General features: G+C 37.4%; 2 protein-coding genes across 4 annotated transcripts in view; one reads left to right on the top strand and one right to left on the bottom strand.

The window, feature by feature from the left end:
- Positions 1-856: 856 nt before the first annotated feature.
- On the bottom strand, positions 857-14,900 carry sgms2a (sphingomyelin synthase 2a). Of its 3 annotated transcripts, none has more exons than XM_042484709.2 (7): positions 14,584-14,900; positions 12,924-13,165; positions 6,455-6,951; positions 4,924-5,041; positions 3,990-4,143; positions 3,394-3,560; positions 857-1,629 (listed from the first exon to the last, which is right to left on the bottom strand). In XM_042484709.2, exons 3-7 carry the CDS (start codon positions 6,895-6,897, stop codon positions 1,444-1,446), a joined length of 1,068 nt encoding a protein of 355 aa, XP_042340643.1. In that variant the 5' UTR covers positions 6,898-6,951; positions 12,924-13,165; positions 14,584-14,900; the 3' UTR covers positions 857-1,443. The 3 variants fall into 3 exon arrangements, with proteins under 3 accessions (XP_042340643.1, XP_042340644.1, XP_042340642.1); XM_042484710.2 differs by having other exon boundaries at positions 12,924-13,144; XM_042484708.2 differs by lacking the exon at positions 12,924-13,165.
- The window catches only part of papss1 (3'-phosphoadenosine 5'-phosphosulfate synthase 1), a 21,919-nt gene continuing 14,310 nt past the window's right edge, over positions 13,691-21,299 (top strand). The window contains exons 1-7 of the mRNA XM_042484706.2: positions 13,691-13,962; positions 15,953-16,067; positions 16,160-16,395; positions 17,032-17,170; positions 19,089-19,207; positions 19,543-19,656; positions 19,850-19,961. Of these exons, the coding sequence (XP_042340640.1) occupies positions 13,903-13,962; positions 15,953-16,067; positions 16,160-16,395; positions 17,032-17,170; positions 19,089-19,207; positions 19,543-19,656; positions 19,850-19,961 (895 nt within the window). The 5' untranslated portion in view covers positions 13,691-13,902. The remainder of the gene's footprint in view (positions 13,963-15,952; positions 16,068-16,159; positions 16,396-17,031; positions 17,171-19,088; positions 19,208-19,542; positions 19,657-19,849; positions 19,962-21,299) is intronic.

Genomic DNA, 21,299 nt, shown 5'->3' with positions numbered 1-21,299 from the left:
TTTTTTTCTCGGTGTTATTTTTGCTGTTGTTTTGCTTATGCTAATAATAATTTAATATATTTTGAATAATAATTTAAATGATCTATATCTTGCAATTAACCTAAAATATACATATTTAAAAGTTAATCGAGTGAAATTTTCGTGTCAGACGATGGTTTCTGGTGTGCGTCCTCCTGCGGACATCGGCGGGATTACAGATTAAACAAACGTTAACGGTTTTTTTCTTCTGACTTTATGATTTCAGTTAAAATGTATTTATAAATGAACAGAAACATTTTTGATTCAATTTAGTAATCTTATTTTAAACACTTTATACTTTTATTTGAATTCGTATTATTTTAACATAATGTTTTAACATGGTCATTTAAATACTCAGGCCTTTGCACAATGTAATCATTTATATATGGTATATTTATTTATATGAATGATACGCTTAAAATAGTTTTCCCTTTTTCCCCTTTTTGCGAAGATCAGACTAAGAGTGATTTACAAAGTAATCGTTATGTTGCAATTACACTGAAATGTGAACATTTGAAAGTTAATTGAGTCCGTTTTTCCTATGTTGATGGTTTCTGGTTTAATTGTATGTATGTATGAAGTAAGTTTGTATGAAGTAAGATGTAAGTTTAAGGCTTTTCCTCTGATTTTATTATTTTAATTAAAATGTATAAATGCATAATAAAAAGTTGAATCCATACTGTATAATGCAGTATTATACAGATGCCTACATTACTGCTTTTAAAAGTGGGTAATGCCAGTTTAAAATAAAGATAGGCATGTGGCTAAGCCTTTACATTCGTGTAGTATAGGAGTTAGTTTTCCTGTCTTTTATGAGAAAAAGACAAAACACTGCAGCCTAAGTGTGGTTAAACTTTAATACAATAGTACAATGTTGAGACTACAGCTGGATATACACTCAAGGCTACTAAAATGAATACAAAATCAATAATAATAATAATAATAATAATAATAATAATAATAATAATAATAATAATAATAATAATAATAATAATAATAAAAGGATCATAAAAAACACAACAGATATGCAAGGACTTGTAATGGCAGTTTTGGTACACCTACTGACATTAAACACACTAAGGCACCTTGTGACTTGAGCACATTAATATCATACTGAGGTAAATAAACCCCATCAACACAAACAGTATGAAAGAGTTACAGTAGCATATCTATAATCAAGTTTTGTAAATAGTGCAACAAACCTCTGTTGCAACAAATGCTCTGTTCATTTATGAATATCATGAGGAGCTGAGTTACAAAAACATTGATGATTTTGCTGGACTTAATCTCATAAATAAATTACACCTACAAAGAACACTCAGAGACAAGATGATTATTCGTCATATTTGGAGAAGCATTTCTTTAACAGCGATGCATTTGGTATCATTATGTTCCTGTGCAGGAGACAGGGGCATGAAGGTCGTGTCACTCCTCTCGTGAGCTCTGCACCATGGAGTATTTCTTGCAGGGATTCTTAAGGCAGGCAGGAGGCCAGCTGAAGGGCCAGCTGTAGGAGCACGGGATGGAGGTCTGGACGTTTCTCTCCATGAAGTTGAAGAGTGGGTTCCACCAGGTGTTGGTGAGGTAGTTGTTGGGCGAGCATTTCAGAGTCTGTCATGAAAATAAAAACTGTTAGAATAATATCAATAATAAGAAAGAAGCTCAAAAGGCTGCTGCCATCTTTTATCATAGTGTGACTTGTGTATGTAATTTAAAGGAACTGTGTCGGATTTAGTGGCATCTAGCAGTTAGGATTGCAGACTGCGACCACATGAAACTCTCAGTCAGGATTCCTTCAGTGTTAATTGTTCATGAGGTTTTTAGCAGAGCTGAATTATCCACAGAGGTCTCTGCTTCTCCAAAGCAAACAAACTGGATTATTAAAACTGGTACAAACACTGAATAAAGCAGTTTCTGATTTGTAACATAATCAGTGTTTCTCCAATGTTGTTCAGGTCATTGCAGATGGTCTGCTAGCCCAGCACCTGCTAATGTGTGTTTGCCTTTTTTCTGTGATAACTTGAAAGCTAAACATTCAGAAGGTTTTAAGCAGGGGTCGACTTATCTACAGATGACTCTTTCTCTCCAAAACAAATAAAACCAGCGATTTAAACCAGTAAAACACTGAAGAAAATAGATAAATGTTTTTTTTTTTTAAAAGTGTTTTTCTGACGCTGTTTGTTGCAGAGAGGCTGCTAATTACTCTGGCTGATGTGAAAATGTGAAAACATGAAAACATGAATAACCTTATCTAAAGCCAGTGTTTGGTTTGTCCTTTCTGGGCTACTGTAGATATAAATGGCTCATTCTAGGGTTAAAAAAATATGATGATTCTTTTAAGTGATTATACACTAAGAAAATATATCTATTAAAGGTCATTATCTCCCAGTTATGCCAATACATCCCCTTAAATCTTTCACACTGGACTTTTAAAAGTTGCTTTTGGTACAGGTGCAAGTGAGATATTTTTTATAGCCATATCACAAGGAAAAAACATGTGAACCCTGTGTTCCTGTAATTGTCTTAGTGGCCTAAGAGTAAAAAAGTTGTGTCAGTAAAAAACAACTCCCTTTAATAGATGGGACAGCATATAAATCTTTAAAATACCCCTCTTTTTAACTAAAATAATCTGAAAAGAGGAATTAGAAAACAACACTGTATTTAAAATGAAATCAGCAGCCAAGGTTGTGATTTTTTATTTTTGACTATATTGGTCAACTCTATTATTTTATGGTATTTTATGGTATTATTTTATGGCAAAATTATGGTAAAAATGTGTTGTTGTTTTGAACAGTTTTCGGGCCTTTAGTGCCTTTATGATAGAGCAACTAAAGAGTAATAGGATAGGCAGAGAGATGGAGAATGACGTGCAGCAAAAAGCTATGGGTTGGATTTTAAACCAGGCCACTGCCAAGGACTCAGCCTTGATGGTCAATGTGTTTAACATGTTGAACATGTGATTAAGATTTAAATGTAATTTGAAAAATAATTTTGCTTTGAAACACCCCATGTCTGTTTATTTTTTGGCCAGTAGAGGGTGTAATTCATCATGCTCAGAAGCCATATGCTAACTGATGGGAAAGAAGTCCAGTTCTGACACTCAGACTTAAAATATAGGCTACTTTGCTTACTCTAACTATATAATTACATGTGATACATAGATCAGCTTCTTTAAACATAAACTGTAATAAATTCTTATGTTAGCACGGAACTCTTAATGCTGTTATGTTTGAGGTAAACTCTCCTCCATGTATAAAGATTCATGTGTAACAGGGTGAAATCAGAGGAGAAGCATCCACTCTGAAAGCTTTTGTGCACTCTTAGACTGTGACACACACACAGACAGCCACCCAGTGTTCAGTTTTATATACAGACCTGTAAATTGGCCATGGTGTGGTACCACCAGAACAGGCGGGAGGTGATGAAATAGGCCACAACCACATCCACACTGTAATGCTCATGTGCCACCAAGATGCACACCACACCCACGGCACTCAGCAGCCAGCACATGAGGTGGTACCACCAAAACGACCGAGGCGAGTCTACACAGAAAGGAGAATGAAAGATTGTTGGTAAAATGTATGACAACATCCATTTATGGTCTGTTCTTTCATGTTTTCACTTTCAAAAAAGGCAGTGTGGGCATGTTATATATAAGGCATGTGCACTTTGGTCCTTTTTTAATTCAACATTTTAATAACTCCAACAATATACAGCTTTTTAAGATATACATCATATCAGTAAATCTCTACTATCCAACTTTGAGGAATTGAATGTTAAAAAAAACAGTAACAGTTTCAACACAAGCCAGTATCTTAGTTCCTAGAAGGTCCAGGTGTAGTTGTATAATAAAATACAATGGAGCTATAGGGGATGAGAATGGAACCAGACAATATATTCATATATTATTCATTGGATAATCCCATAAATTATTCAAAACAAAGCAAACAAGTGATGCTTGGAGTACTCACACTCCTTGATGAATAGGTAAGTGAGAGTGAGCATCACAGTGTGTCCGCTGTAGAGGAAGTCTCCACATAAGAGGTGGGAGTTTGTAATGGACAGACCTCCGCCCGAAATCAGCCGCAGAATTCGCTGGATTTTTGCCTGGGAGTCTCCGTGGAGCTGATGGAGAACAGAAAGTAACATTTGGACTGTCTGCAATTAATGATTATTATCACTGTTAAGCAATTCAGCTACTTAACTTTACTGCACATGGAAAAGAAATAGTCAGAAAAAAAAACAAACAAAAACTTTAAACTGCACTGGGACAGAAGCAGGTTAGCTGCTTTCCTCTGTTTCCAGTATTTATATCATGTTAAGCTTCACTCCATATTTATCATACAGACACCACAGTGGTATCTTCTCATTTAACTCTGGGCAGGAAAAAGTGTATTTCCAAAAATGTCTGTTGATCTTTTCAACTCTAAGCAGCATAATTGGAACTGGTAATTGGCAGGGCAGAGAAATGTTAGGTCATAATGAAGAGGAATAGAGTAAATAAAAACTGAGATAGTTAAACAGTATCAGCTCCACTTAATCAGATCTTGTGCTCCTGCTGCTCAAATTACTGATAATAAGTCACTTCTTTCAAGAAGCGAAAGGCTTTTATACACTGTCCAAAACATTTCAAATATCTGGGAACAAAACAACTCCTACACTGTCCAACCTCTGATCTTTTCGCTCAACGCAACCCATCAAACAACAGCCTGGAGCACATGTTTCTGATCAAACACTGATGCACCTCAATATTGTCAGTGCCCTGAGGCGGTAAAAACTCAAAATGGCTTTTTTTATAGCTGCCTCTCTTGTGTGGCTGTGCAAAATGAGTCCCAGAGGGTGCATGTGAGTACACAGTTGAGCAACGACAGCTGATGCCCGCTCTGATGTTTGCACGCTACTCACCTTAGGAGCACAAGTCATGTGCATGCCGGGCACAGGCAGGGTGGTGATGTACATAGTGACACAGCGGTACAAGTACAGGGTGCCAATGAGGAAGAAATACCGCCTGCAGGCTATTGACCTGCAAACAGACAACATGATAGCCAAAGTAAAGTAAGTGCAGAAATACTGTGGATTTTTCTTTATTTTTGCAAACATCTTAGATGTAAAAAATAAAATAAAATCTTGCACAGTGTGATGAGTCAAGGTGTCAAATGCAAAGACTCAGGCCCTTCACTCTTTGAAACCTGAGCAAATGGCTAGATTTCTTTTTGAAAAACATGTGAAGACTGCAATGACCAATGAAAGAAAAAAATAGCCCAAAATTAAACAAGAAATTTGTAAAAAGTACAAGAAAATTATCCGAAAATTAATGGGAAAAAAATGACTAAACGTAAATGACTTGATTTATAAAGTTAAACTAATCAAACATTTTCAGCTATCTGTAAAATTTGGTGGTGCAGGTCTGCTTTCGGTGTCTGCTGTAAAAAGTAAAGGCCACTTTCTATTCATGTTAAACTTACAGGGAAATTTACACTATAGAAAAGCAGAAATACAATTCATCACTAATGGCAGTGTCAATAGACCATAATGTGCATTTCCTGAGTAACAGTAAGAGGCATACAGAGCATTGATATGTTATGATACCTAACCACAAAACAGTTAACTATTTCATTGAGCAAACAGACACTCTAGTCTATTGTACATAATCTCTCCAGCAGTAAAGTGACATTTTCCTCTTTGAATTTGCACTTGCCTGGTTTTATTCTGAAGTTTTCTTATTGCCAACAAGTCTTGTGAAAAGACAAAAACTAATCGTGTTTTGAAAAAAAAGTTTTTAACAACATTTGTTGACAATAAGAGAGACACATCTAAACAAATCTATCTCAAGACTTTTGCCACACAAACAGTACTTATTATTATGATCTGGTAACCGTTTGACTTAGTCTTTTGGATTATGGGATGTATTGACAATAATCATGGGTTTATTCCACCACCAAACAGTCAAGTTGCATTTTATTTAAGTATGCAAGTATTCAAGGACTTTATTTCCATTATACAAGCATAATGGAATTGCAACTTTGTCATCCTCAGTGTTGCATACTAGCTAAAAGAAAATAAAAACTTAACATGCATTTAAATAAGGACACAAATATAAATTATGAAAAATAATGAACAATAAATTCTAAAATCAGAGGCACAAAATACAAGCAATGCTACCAAATATTTCCAGTACTTTACATCTTTTTATGTCCAGACTCATATGTAGCCATGACAGCACACAGTGCTTCAAATATAGATGTTGCTGCAAGGAAGCTAAAAATACCAAAACATGGATGCTTCACACACATCTTTGTCCAGACTAATACAATATGTATAGTGGAAACTTCAGGAGATGGCAATTGCTAGTGCAGAGGCAAAAAAATATAGAATATTCCCAGACTAAATTTGAAAGAAAACAACTTGTACAGCAGGTGGTACTGAAATGTCTTACCTGTATCTGAAAAAGAATAACTGGATTATCCAAATGGCCAGCAGCACCATGCCGTTGATCTCTGTCACTGTAAAAGCCCATTTGACCCTGTCAATATAGTCAAAAAACTTATCAGGAAGAGGTGGGCTGCTTTCTTTGGGTGGGACCCTCTCGTGCACGATAGTGATGACTACTGTTGTCAGGACCAAGTTAAAACCAGCATAAAAGAAGGCCATTATGGTCTTCCACCACTCCATGGGCAGACGATTGACCTTGGACTCTGGCACAGAAATCTTGACATAGTCATTGTGCCTTCCTATACCTTTCCGAAAGCCTCTCTTTGTATCCTCTCCACCAGGTTTGTGGACAGGACAGATTTTACCATTGCTGGGCGCAGCCCCACCCTCCATTCCTGGTTTATCATTGGCAGAGTCTCTCGCATCCACAAGCTCCTGCGACGCCATGGGTGCCTGCACTGTCCATCCACAGGCACCGCTCCTCTAGGATGAGGCTTGTAGCTGCCATGAGAGAAAAGAAATGGGTAGAGACTGAGAAAGCACAGTTATTTACACATGAGAGAACAGCACAAAGGTAAAAGATACTCCTCGGTTAGGGATGTCAAATCCCCATGATGAGAAACAGGGAGGAGATGGACTCTCGTTTACTTTTATTTCCACTCTTTCTTATCCTTGGGATTAGCGAAACAAGAGATGGGGCTTTAACAGTTCTTGATTCCACCAGCTAAAAAGTCTATTTTAGACTGAATAACTGTTTTCAAGTTTATAACAGCCAAATATTCCAGATGAGTTAATGCTGTGTGTTACATTTTCCTTTCCCTGGACATTTACCAGAACCACCGTGACAGTATTCTGTTTGGATGATCAGTCAGACTCAAGTTTTGGGCCTTACAAAGTCTTTCCGCCACACTATTTTGGCTTTCTGATCTTGTCCTCAACAAGCAGCTGCTATGGTCACGTCAGCGGTTTTCATGGTCAGACATCATTAATTACAAAAGAGGAATTTGCTTGCTCATTATAAAAGTTTCAAGCTGTATGAATGAAAATGCAATTAACCTAAATTAAACTACATATGTTAAGATTTAAAGTTCATTATTAACCTTCGAAAAAGTAGTTGACAAAATCACCTCACCTCCCCCATGGTTCATTGAGTAGCTGTTCTGGAGCTTTGGATCATATCGAACCACATGTATCTGCAGATGTAGTTTGCTGAGTTGTCAGGGAATATTTAAGGACTTTATGTTCTCGGTGGCTTAAAACTCAATGACAACTGAGCAAACTCCACCTGATGAAGATCATGAGAAATACATGAAAGCTCTAGATACTTATAGTAGTATTTCATTGCCTGAAAGATTGGTTGGCTGGTGGGTGACGTAATGCAAACTTAGCCATTTTTCCACACAAAACTATTAGGCAGATAGATGAGCAGGGAGATCTGGGTGCTCGTAAGGAAGTGGAAATTACCACAATTCATTTACACATACTACCCACACTGTTATGATATAGAGCTGGTTCAAAATCTGCAAAGTATTCCTTTAAATTACTTTGTGGTGACATTGTTTAGTTGAACTAAGCAAAGCTAAGGTAAAATAAGATAAAGTAGAATAAAATAAAATAATGGATTTTTGGGAGGCGAAAAATTAGTAATGACACCCAGAAGACAAACGAAAAAGGAGACAAGCTTGTGTAGTGTTTGTTGTGGATCCATTTTCAGATAATGACTTGAGCAAAAGCTCTACAGCAATGAACATTTTCATTCTTTCATGTCTAAAAGGCTTCTTAGTCAGTTTAACAGCCCCATTAATGGATTTGAGGATTCTGCAATCAGCTTTGAAATACATCACAATAAATGTCACCTGGGACATACACAGAATTGTATGTTTACATTGAGACAAACCTGGGACTGGGATAAAAGAGGGGATAGAAAAGGAATATTGCTGGATACAAGAGAGCTGCTGAAAGTATCAGTTTCCTCAGAATCAATTTTTGGGAAAATATTATTACAGTGGTGAGTGGCTTATTGTAGAATGCCCTCTGACTAACCCATAGGAGATTCAGCCTGTGTTATGCAACTGATGGATGGCTACAGAACACAAAGTCTGACAGACTTTGAGGGGCTCATAAGGTATATCAATACTGACCAAGACAGCAAATAAGATCAACAAGAGCAGACAAACAATATAAGCCAATTACAAAGCCATGTCCCTTACGTTATTAGGGAGATTATGTTGCAACTCTGTGGTCAGTTATATTGCAAATTGTAATACTTTATGCCAAGGACATAAATGCAGTTGCTGGTGTAGCAGAGTGTTTACATCAAAAATTTGAGAAATTGTGAATGTGTCCTTTTAGCTTGTGGAATAAAACAATTCACATCATTTACTTTTCTAACACTGACCAGCTCTGTTTCAACTTGTGAATATGAGGATGTCTGTCCTTCCGATAAACATCAGAGAGTGAGACTGTGGGGACAATGTAATCTAGAGACAGATCCTGGTGCTACTTCATAGACTGTAATTATTTGAAACACTATGACAGGGCAGGACATCTGTGTCCAGCATTGCCAGATGTACCGTAATTATCTGATTTGTAGGATAATTTTACCCTGTGTATGATGTAATATACAATAATTTGACAACTGTGACTTACAATTTTAGGCTAGTTACTTATAGTCGGCGTTGACTCATTTGAATTAATTTCTCTAAATGATAAGGATAGCAAAATATGGATCCTACATATGTGTTTATGTATCTCTCGTCACATGGCCTCTTTCCTACCAATCATGCTTGGTGTGGGCTATGATGAATGTGACTCACGAGCACAACTATGATGCTGAATTTGAACATTCTCATGAAGGCATACTGCGTTCAAGTCCAGTTTGGAGTCAACTTTGATTGTTGGTAGGAGACACAGCTCATTTGCCAGAAGAAAATGCACATTTCTGCAAGCCACAAATGTTACAATGTTTTATATGTACGGTACATCAACGTTATGAGCTGATTTTGTCACAGGGAGGTGGAAGAGATGGTGGAGGCCGTGACAACTTGGTGTGATGCCTGCCAAGCTGCAGACCACTGCAAACCATTTTTGACACCAACAAAGAACAAAACAGTTCAGTTCAGTCGCAGTTTTTCCAGTGGGGATAGTGCAAAAAAAGTGGTCGTTTTACTGAGTAATTGCTGCATTTCCCGCTTGAATAGTGCCACAAAAAAGTGTTTTATTCCCTACCAAGACATCACTGCATGGTTTCGGAGGCACAGAGATTGTGCCTCCAAAACCAGGTAATTTAGTCATTTTTGTGCCTTAACCAAACTAAACTTAAACCACAGCATTATAAAAACAGAAAATTTCAATGTACCCACTACATGTGCAAATGTATCGCATTTGTGGTTTGCAGAAATGTACAATGCCAACATTTTTCCCGGTGACTGAAATGGGAGATAAAGCAGTCCCTGGTGCCACTCAGTCACTTTGTACTAATTCAGTGATTATTCACACAGCTGGGGTACATGAGGCCACATGTTAGGAGAACAAACATATTTTAGGTTGTCCCTAAACAAGTTTTTATATAAACAGGCAATGCCGTCCTGTCTTTGGTGAGGACAGTCTCTTTAGGTCTTGATGCTCTGATTTTCAGCTTGTGTAGGGAGTAGCTGTTTTAAATATTGACTTTACTGCCCAAAATTGTTGAATAGGCACAAAACTCCTCTGTACTTTCTGTGTTGGGGGTGACATGCCTTTTATAAACCCCCAAAAGTTTATGTCCTATATTTTCTTGCAGCCTATTTGTGCATACTCTGTGACGTATTAGTTTGACATTTAGTACAATGGGGATGGGAGATATTTATGTGTTCACTGTGAGAGTGCACATGTGTAATGTACATAGGAGGTCAGCAGAGTGTCTCCATTAGGCTAGTTTTCCACTGGTCCCCTCCTCCCCAGTGTACACTACACAGTGTTTTCCCACCAGCCGGAGCACCCAGCACTCTGAAGGGATGGGTGGTGATGGAAAACTGGCAGAAAAACCTATTCCACATGGTCACAGGCCGTAATGGATAACTTGGCCGCCTCCACTTGCTCAAGCTATTTCAAGAGAAGCCACCCAGTTGCCTTGAAGGCTGTATTTTACTCCAGAGGAACCAAGGCTGCGTCTCCATTTTGGGACCTTCGTAATAACACACTACTATTGCCGTCCACTCATTTTCTCCTTCACATCTTGTAGATTGTTTTCATCAAAGGGAGGGTTAAAAATAAGTCAGAGGTGGCCCAGCCCTGTAGGACCTAGTAACATTACAGAGAGGACAACATATATGTTCTAAAATGAACTCGCTGTAAATCAGGCCTGGAAACTGTATGTTCAGCATATTCAGATTAAAGCGTCATCTTCCCACATATTAATTCTATTTTAGAAACTCATATTTTAAAAGTATAGCTTAAAAGTCTCTCTAGAGGGGATGTTATTAAAGTATTTCACATGTTTTTTGGTTGAGGATCTGGAACACAAAGACAAAAAATCTCTTCAGTGGCTTTGTGATTTTAAAAAAAAAGATGTCTGTGCTTTGAGAAATCACAGAGCGAACATGCTTTTTAAAAAAAATAATTAGCAGCAGTAGCAGTGGTGTAAGAAGATTTACTTCAGTAAAAACTGTACAATAAAAAAATAAAAATATTCAATTTAAAGTAAAAGCTCAGCTTTGAAAATGTTAAGTAAGCAGTATATGTATTTATGACAAAAGTGTACTTAAAGGAATACATCAACCACAAAATGACCATTTGTATATCAATTACATGCCATTTAAAACGATTATTTAAAACAGAACCGAAAGTGAAATTCATCTATCAAAGGCAAACTCAAATACTTCAGGGTTTTGGTTTTTTTTTTCAAGAAAACACGTGTTTGGAAAGTACTGAACATACAACTGACTACATGAGACCTGCATCAGGTCTGTAATAGGACTAATGCATGAGTTGCAAACAGATGCTTCACACAGTTTATTCCAGGTCTTCTAAATAAGATGGCATGACAAATTGATTTACAAATGATCACTTGTGGTTGCAGTATTCCTTTAAAGCAAAAAAGTAAAAGTAAATTTAATGCATAAGAATCTGCTGAGTTTTATATTATGTATTATATTACCAATGTCTGAGATTGAGCCAATTCTAACTACTTATATTGTAAAAGCTACTCGTAAGTATTTATAGCTATCAACTAAATGTACTGCACTGACAATGTTACCCTCCAAAATGATGTGTCTAGTATGGATATGTCTAAGCGGGTAGATGAGTAAATGTACTTAGTTACTTTCTTTCACTGATTAAAAGTTGTAGTAGAAGCAGTGGTAGATGGTGATAGTATTAGTAGAAGCAGAATACTAGTAGGCTAAAGGTAGATGTTGACATCACAGTAGCAGTGACATTAACACAGTTTTTTTCATCTTGCATATTCATGGTAATTGCTGTTAAAATAGTAGTACAATTTGTTATAGTAATAAAATGAATGACAGAAAGCAAATATTTAAAGTCCTTGGTTTTACCACAATGACGTTCACTTCTTGAACAGGCCTACTGTTTAACATTAGTTCACTGTGCAAAGCTGTTGATGAAACACACTATTTGTTGACAGAATAAATAAATTTTGCTGTATTTCTCAAAAGACATCCACTTTTATGGCATACAAGCCAAAATGGTCACACTGAGCATAGATTCACCCCTTATTTTCTGGGTGCCATAACCACATGCGGGGTGGATCCTGACAGTAATGTTAGGTTCAGGACTGGGCGCCTCCTCCCATATATTACAGGGCAGCAATCTGTCACATGTGATGCGTGCAGCATGGCCGGTTTTGAAGTTTACTTTTGGGGTGTAGCACAGTGGCCCCACACACTGTGATCTTAAACACCATGTTCCATGAGGCTACTGGGTGGGGCAACAGGTCATTGCACATCCTATAATTACGCCCTCTCGTTTTCAGTCAAAGCAGAAGCAGTTGGGAACTGACAACTGAATTAATCTGATTAGATTAAAGCAGATGTATTACAAGCATGCACTGTGTGTGTGCTGGGTCTGTCATGCAGAAATAATGTTTTTAAGCTTATGTGAGAACTTGCGTATCTCTGTGCCTCACGTGATGCTATATCCTGATAAAATGCTCTGTAGATCTGACATCATCACCATAAACACGTCAGCATACGTCTGCTGAGCCACTGTATGAAACTTTTTGCATGATTTTTTGCAAAAACATGATGTTTATACCACAAATGAAAATTCAGACATTGATTATGTCTTAGAATTCATATCCACATTGGATGTCTCAAGATTAATATTAAAAAGTTAAAAGCCAGGAATATAAAAATCCAGTCTAATAGGCTACCATCCTATTGAAAACACATCAGTGTATGAAACCCAACATATCCCGACTGATTAATGAAAATCTGTGTTTACATTCACATGTTGCACAGTTTTTAGCATCCTACCTGCCTTGCTCGGGCCTCCTAGCGCCTCTTCCTGTAGTTGCAGCTGCCTGAATCTCTGATGCTGCGCCCTGCCTGCTCCGGTCGCTGCTCTGCTCAGGCTGGACTGCTACATAACCCGACTGTGCCGCTTGCTTTTGAGGGAGCGCTCCTCCCCGCAGCTCCGCATGTTCTCACATCCATCCAGCCTCTGTGTACCCGACCTCCTGCCTTGCTCGCAGCCCCTTTAATTCAGAGTGACGGTCCTATAATCAGCACAAGCATCGCCCTGTAACTCTGTCCTTGTAAGATAGGTGCACTGCAAGATTCACATCTTAAAGCAGTTAGGCTGAATTTCACGGTGTTTATAAATAGAAGTTTGTGTACTTTTATTACAGAGGCAAACGATATTTATTTTAATTTTAATAGTAATATCTTTAATTCAATTTTACCGTTTTATAAAATGTAAACGTAAGATAAAATGCCATTTAGATCTTTAAAAAAACGGAATGAATTTTTTTTCAATTTTTCAAAATAATTTAACATATTTCCAGCCCCGTCAGTAATAATATAGTTATCACTTTCAAAATATAAATATTTTAAATTCTTAAATCTCATTTATAACTGTTTCCCCCTCTTGTAACTACGAAACATTCGCTTTCTATGTACTGGTGTCAGATCAGCTGAGTCATTCAGTTAGTTACAGTGCTGAGACACGATAACGGAGCAAAACTGACATCAGATCAGTTTTGTGCCCCCCTGCCCGTCACTGACTGAGGATATGCGTCACTCTGTCGCCGGTGACGTGGCTGCTGGGAAACGCTTCCCGGTTGCTGTGCCAAGCTCCTCCGGTCTCCTCCATTCACTGGAAATACCTGTGCCTTTGATAATCAATAGATCGATTGATATTAGACAAAGAGCCTAACGGTTTGCCGTTTTGTTTTGTGTCATTGTTTTTAAAGAGGTAGACGGTTGAATCAGCAGCCGCTAACTGCTGCCAGCCATGGAGACGTCTGGCAACTCGCACAAGAAACAGAAGCTAGGCAACGCTACTGAAAACTGGGTGAGTTTTTCTTTTGCCAGGTTGTGTTGATTCAACACATCGATTCATCACGTCTGTCTGCCTCCAAAATACCAGCAGCTAACGGGATAAATGGTCGGGCAACTAGCTAATTAGCTTGCTTAGCATTACACCGCTATTATAGTTCCTGTAATGCTAGCTCTACATTTAAAGCCCTGGTTGCTAGCAGCGCCGATACTGAAAAGAAGCTAATCAGTGCTAAACACAGTTCAGGCTAAGGCATGAACTGTTTGTTTAAAGCTGTGATAATGTTGTCTTTGTCGGTCCCTGTGACAGTGTCAGCAAAATACTGTTTGCTTTTGCCAAATAATAGAGTGCTGCACGCACAAACTCCTGTTTAATGATTAAAAAGTACACTGTAATGCTAATTCTGAACTGCAGTATTTACACCCGTCAAAGATAAAAGTGTAACATTCATACATCGTGGTCCTCCAACCAGTGATGGATGTATTACCTGAAAGCCACACTTGAGTAAAAATACAGGTTTCTTACGAGAAAATGACTTTGGTGAAAGTTAAAGTCACCCATTAGAATTACTGCGGCTTCTAAATAAGCTTGCAATAGCAACATATGGGATATAAGTCCCTGTATGTGGTTACTCACCGGTTTTGCTGGATGTTCCTGGTTTCTTCGGGTGTCGGTTGATTGCAGGATGTTTGGAGAGTTGCTGTGTGATGCTGAACGGACTTTTCGGAGTGCTGCGTCCAAACAAAATCAAAATATCCCCAAATAAAACAGTCCTTTTCAAAAACAAAGTTCAAATCAATGAGGCGAAAACAACAACAAACATAAAAACCTAAACAAAAAACAATTTACCAAACAGTTAAAGTATATATATATATATATATTTTTGCAAAAATCACGGCGGTTGAAGACTATATCCACTTCGGCGTCTTTTCTACTGACTAATTTCACACACCTGCCTTGAATGAGAGGATCCCGAGATGCCAGGCGATGCGTTCAAGTTGCCCTCCAAAAATGGGAAATTATAAGGCCTTGCTAAAAGTGCCTCTAACAAGAATTTACTTGAACAAAAGTCTTACTATATCTGATATTTACTGTATAATAAATGCACTTAAGTAGCCTATTGAAAATAAAGCCTATTGAAAATAAAAGTACAAGTAAATGCTGGTAATAAAAGTAAGCGGTCAGAATTGTGAGGATTATGAAGAGTATGTTTTTGTAACATGTATTTGACCTTAAAAATGGAGCCTACATTACACTTTGAGAACAACAAGGTGTTTACAACTTAAAGTATTAAAACTTTTCCTCCCATTTCTTCATTCCTTCATCCGTCCCATCCTCCCTTTCTTACCTATTATGTAGAAAGTAACAAAGATATTTCAGGGAAATAAAAAAATTAATAGGAGTAAAAGTATACATTTCATTTAGGAAATATAGTGGAGTAAATGTAAAAGTTGACATAAAAAAAACTTTAGTAGGATACTCCCTGAAAATACTTAAGTACTGGAACATAGTCATAATTACATTACACAGCTGCCAACATACATCAAACAATAATCTCAGACCTATAGAGCTGAAACAGTTAGTTGATAACTAGTTAGCATTTTGAAATGTTAGGATCTGAAGCCTTATCACAGTATGTAATAATAAATTTCATGTGTCAGATTATTTGGCTTTGGTAAAATATAAAGGGCATTTTCCCACTATTTTCTGTAATCATAATCAGTATAGTAATGGTTTAATGAAAGTAACTATGGCAGTTATTTAGTTATCACCTATTGCAGAGATCCAGTGTGTAGGATTTAGGGCCATCTATTAGCAGTAATATTAACAACTGCATTTAAATACGTTTATGATCTCCTGAAATAAGAATTGTTGTGTTTTCATTATCTTAGAATGAGCTGTTTATATCTACATACAGAGCAGGTCCCTTTCTGTAGAGTCTGCTATGTGATTTTGTATAATCAGACTGCAAGTGGGCTGAATTGACCAATCTGGATTGTTTCAGGGAATGCAACGTGCAACTAATGTCACCTATCAAGCTCATCACGTCAGCCGAAACAAGCGTGGGCAGGTTGTGGGTACAAGAGGCGGGTTCAGGGGATGCACCGTTTGGCTGAGTGGTAGGTTGTGTTATCTTCAAGGTGTCCTTTCTGCACCTGTATAACATCTCATAGGTGTTTTGTAAATGTATTTAATTTCCTTTGTGCCAAAGGTCTGTCTGGTGCAGGGAAGACCACAGTGAGCATGGCTCTGGAGGAGTACCTGGTGTGTCACGGTATCCCTTGCTACACCCTGGATGGGGATAACATCCGTCAGGGGCTTAACAAAAACCTAGGCTTCAGCCCAGAGGACCGTGAAGAGAACATTAGACGCATTGCTGAGGTGGCCCGGCTTTTTGCTGATGCTGGTCTGGTCTGCATTGCCAGCTTCATCTCTCCCTACAGCAGGGTGAGTGACTCCAAAGAAAGCACAATGACCGCAGGGATAAATGTGGCTGGACTTCACTAATACGCTAATAAAATTGTCTCTCATTCTGTTATTCAGTCTATCTTTAACCATATTTAAATACTCTTTAATTTTTACAGCATCGTAAGTTTAACATCTATTTTTGGCTTACTTATAGATGTCAGTGTTCATCATCATTATCCTGCTGAAATTGATGGCAGTTAGATTTAAAGTAGAGCCTTAGAGGGCAAATTAAATGTTCTTGCCCTGATTTTTTTTAACACACTGAACTAATTATTTTGAGTTATTATTTAAAAAAGTGACTTTATCAAAGTAAATTTTAAATGAAAAAAATAACCTTGTAACGTAAGTAATACAAAGTAGTACTGTGATGCATGATTAGCAGCATATTTGTTTTCCCCTTTACTTTCCGTAATTGGAAACCAATTCTGAGCTTTGCCTGCTGTAGTAGGACCTAATTTTGTGCACACTGCTGTGAATGGTGTCCTCTTGCAGCAGAAAACAAATATCATTGTTAGGTAACCAAACTAGATGAGCCTTAATAACATGCTATCTTTCAGTAACTCTTTGACTGAATGATGCATGTACCTCACTGTGTATTTGATTATTGTCTATTAGGATCGCCTCAATGCCAGGAAGATCCATGAGGCTGCAGGGCTGCCTTTTTTTGAGGTGTTTGTGGATGCTCCACTGGATGTCTGTGAGCAGAGGGACGTGAAGGGGCTGTACAAGAGAGCCAGAGCAGGGGAGATAAGAGGTGGAGTATAGTTAAATACTGCTAATATGTATCCATTTAGTACAAACAAGGCCTGTGACATTCCAGAGATCCGGTCAAACTTTACTTAATTGATACTTTGTTGTGAAAGTGAATGCACACAAGTATTATGTAGCTTAACTGACAAATCTACAGTACATTTACATTTTCATCAGAGAGACTCATGCTGTTATATGTAATATCATAATTCCATAGACTTTGCTTATCATGTCAAATTTCACAGAAGTGACACGATGACAATAAAACCGATGCATCACTGTTAGAAGTTTTTCTTTTCACATTGTGGTGCAGCATGTTGTCTTTTTGCAGGGGTGCGCTCTAATATAGTTCAGTTATGTGAAAAGCATGGAAATTTCTGACATAGATAGTGCATACCATAATGTGTATTTCCAGATGTGTGTGTGTGTGTGTGTGTGTGTGTGTGGGGGGTTCTGACATCTGAAGACAATGAGAGGTCAAATCCAAGATGTCAGTCAACTGCATCTAATTTTCAGATGCATTTTACTCTGGAAACAAAGTGTAGAAAAACATCGAACCTGTCATTTCCATCTAATTTTGGGATGACCATTCATTTTCAGATGCCTCTGAGCTCAATAAAATCAAATGAGACAAGATTTGTGCTGAAAATCTGACCTGTTTTCGGTTTTTATAACAGGTTGCACAAAGAACAGGAGCAATTTATTTAGAGCGCTACAGTATGAGACAAGAGGTTACTATTGACATTGTGTCATTAGTCATTTGTGTATTGTTAACTGCTGTGACTGTTTGTTTTTTTTTTACACACAATTTACATGCTTCAGCTTTTCATAATACATTAAGCAATGCCACATACATGAAATGAATGTACACACCTTTGGGTCGGGAAAAGATAAATACTTTGTGTGCCAAATACAGTAATCTGCTCATTTTAATAGGTAATGACATATCCATGGTTGATCATAAACTGATGGCATATATTCATTTTAGATGAAGGCAAAACAAACAAATTGGTGATTTTTTCCTGTTTGGTAATGTAAGTATGGTTCCTGGAGATATAGTAAAAATATGCAACTAAATTCACCACAGTGACACCACTCGGTGGCCACGTGCAAATTTCAATTGATTTCTCATTTTTTAGTAATTTTTTTTTACCTTACCCTAAATGGTTTTCCTTAAATTCTGGCAGTCTCACCAATGAATGGTTATCCCCAATTCAGCTGGAAATGATTATTTTCCTACACTGTTTAGTTCCAAAATTAGACCATTGAACATTAAGTCCGGATGGCTGGAGGTCATCTCGGATTTGACCACTCATGGTCCTCAGAGGTAAAATCTGACTTTCCCCCATATCTGAAAATAAATTGTATGGTATATACCAATCATGTTAGACAGTCAATGCTTTTCTCATAAAATACATAATTGTGATAATATGAGAGCTTATGCGCTGTACTATCAACCCAGTCTCCTGGATTTCGTGTCATATTTGTAGAGTGGATTGGCCTTAGAGGCCCCTTTTTGGTCTTCGGATGTTGAGACATTTGTTTGTGATTGAGATGGAATTCAGTCGTGACTTGTTCTCTAAAGCTCTGCTTTAGTCCCCCAGAAACATGAATAATTTGAACTTAAATCACTGTTTTCCGGCTGCAACTCTACAAGACCCTCTTATGTAATAATTCTTGATTCTAGAGTCTGGATAGAATAGTTATTAATTATGATTATTGATAAAATGGCATTTCAAGAAAAAAGGATTCACAAGGGCTATTATTAAAGTATTGCAATAGGATACCTTTTTATAAATAGTGTGCATATTAAACCCATACAATTATGGAAGTAGAACAAAAACAAGCTTTTCATGTTGGTTAGGTGATGTTTATTTAAGAGAAAGTTCAGACTGCATTTTTATTTCCCTCTATTTGATCAGGTTTCACTGGGATTGACTCAGAGTACGAGAAGCCAGAGGCCCCAGAGCTGGTGCTGAAGACTGACTCCTGCAGCGTGAACGAATGCATACAACAGCTTGTTGACCTGCTTCAGGAGAGGGTAAGGGGGAAGAAAAATCCCACTTTGACATGTTTAAAATATGTTTATCGTGTTTAGAAACAACTACTATTGGTTTCTATTCCCATTTAATTGATATTTATGTGACCGTCATTATGGAGACACATAAAGGCTGGGAGTTTTAACTCTAACTTTAAACTGTGCCCTCATTTCTCTATTGGCCACAAGGGGGCAGTGAAACCTCATATTTGTATGAATGTTGGTGTGACTGCATCTGCAGTGTATTATTAATATCAATATTTCTTTAGTAAATAGTAAACCTTTACCAGAGTCCTGCTTATGTAAGATGTTTTTGTGATGATTTCACTTTTTTTCAGGATATAGTCCCTGTTGATGCATCTTATGAAGTGAAAGAGCTGTACGTTCAGGAGAATAAACTGGACCTGGCCAAGGCTGATGCAGAGACTCTACCTGCTGTACAGATTGGGAAGGTGCTTCTGATACTCTAATAAATAAATGCAACTAAATTACTATTGACACCCTTTGTATATACTGTATCAATAGTAGTAATTTGTCATTTATCTCCCCACCAATACATGTGCCCATATTATTTCATATAAACTGCGTATAAATAGTTGATGGACAATAAGTAACTCACTGTATATGACTGTATGTGATCCTCAGGTGGACATGCAGTGGGTGCAGGTGCTGGCTGAAGGCTGGGCCACTCCTCTGAATGGCTTCATGAGAGAGAGAGAGTATTTGCAATGTCTCCATTTTGACTGTCTCTTGGATGGTAAGATGTCATGTGTTTTTAAGGTGAAGAAAATTTTGATATTTCATCGTAAAATGTGGTTTGCTGTTGCTGTACTTGAGAAAAGGCACTAGATGGAGATGAGTGCTTATAAAATGGATTGCTGAGAAATAGCGGATAGCATTGTCGGGATATCAGTACATGTCTTTTACACCCATACCATATTGTACCTCCTTATACACTAGAAACTGAGCACTGTGTGCCCCAACATGTGCTCTTGGTCTATTTGTCCTTTTAGTTTTTCTCTTAGCTGATAGACAAAGGGTTAATTGATTTGTGTCTATCATTTGACTCTGAATAATTTTATTATTATTTTTGCCAGTTGAACCTGAGATGTCTGTCAGCTGTAAAGGGTTTCCACAGTTATAAAATTCCTTAAAAATCATGACATTCCAAAATCTGTTTCCATACTTAGAAATGGTTTTGAATAGACAGAATGTTTTGGAAAAGTTTCGAAAATACATAGTTTTGACTATAGTTTAAAATATGTTCATATATTCTGGAGCACAAGTTTCTTGTGTTTTAGCTGAATTAAAATAACAATTCATAACAATTCCAATATGTCTAACATTACCGTAAATATGTTCTTTTTTATTACAAAATTAAAATCTAGTGCTGCGCCCCTTTTGGGGAAAGAAAGGTCCTGTCACATACAGACAGAAACAGGAAAATGCCAAAAAGCAAGTGTGTCGTGGGTAAACCAAGGCTTTCACACTCAGACTTGAGGCACAAAGATGAGTTTACATCTCAGTCTAAAGATGAAACAGTTATCTATTGGTTTATTAGCAGGTGGCTTATTCACAGACAACACTTAGCTTAACAGTAGTCGTTTATTAAAACAAAAGTATAGTGATCAGGACAGCTATACACGTATAGGTGTCCAAATAAGCAATATCTGTTTGGGTCACTGATCCACTTTTAAGGGGGAAGACTGACAGGACATGACAGCATTGAACCAACGTTAATAAGGTAACACAGGTGCTCAGGTTCAGGTGAGGTCACAAAACAATTATAAAACATGTCTATTTATTAACTAAACACACCTCAAATTTCATTGACATCTATCTGATCTTTGGCTTTCTATCCCCCAGAAAGGGGTGCAGCCGTGACATTTTGCAAAGAACCCATATGTGCCGATCTGGTCTATTGGCATATGCATGTAGTTGGTGGTGGGAATATAATAATATATATAACATAAATATGTAATATATTAAACAGGTGAGAAAAGTTGCTTAGTTTGCTTATCTGTAAGTTGCTGGAAAGTGCATTTTTAATAAAATATGTCCGTATTGCGATATAGCCCTGCCTATTTTAAACCAC

Source organism: Plectropomus leopardus, chromosome 3 (genome assembly GCF_026936395.1).
Source record: "Plectropomus leopardus strain MGB_pleo_1.0 chromosome 3, ASM2693639v1, whole genome shotgun sequence".
NCBI classification, from domain to species: domain Eukaryota; kingdom Metazoa; phylum Chordata; class Actinopteri; order Perciformes; family Serranidae; genus Plectropomus; species Plectropomus leopardus.
This window is presented reverse-complemented; position numbering and strand designations above follow the sequence as displayed.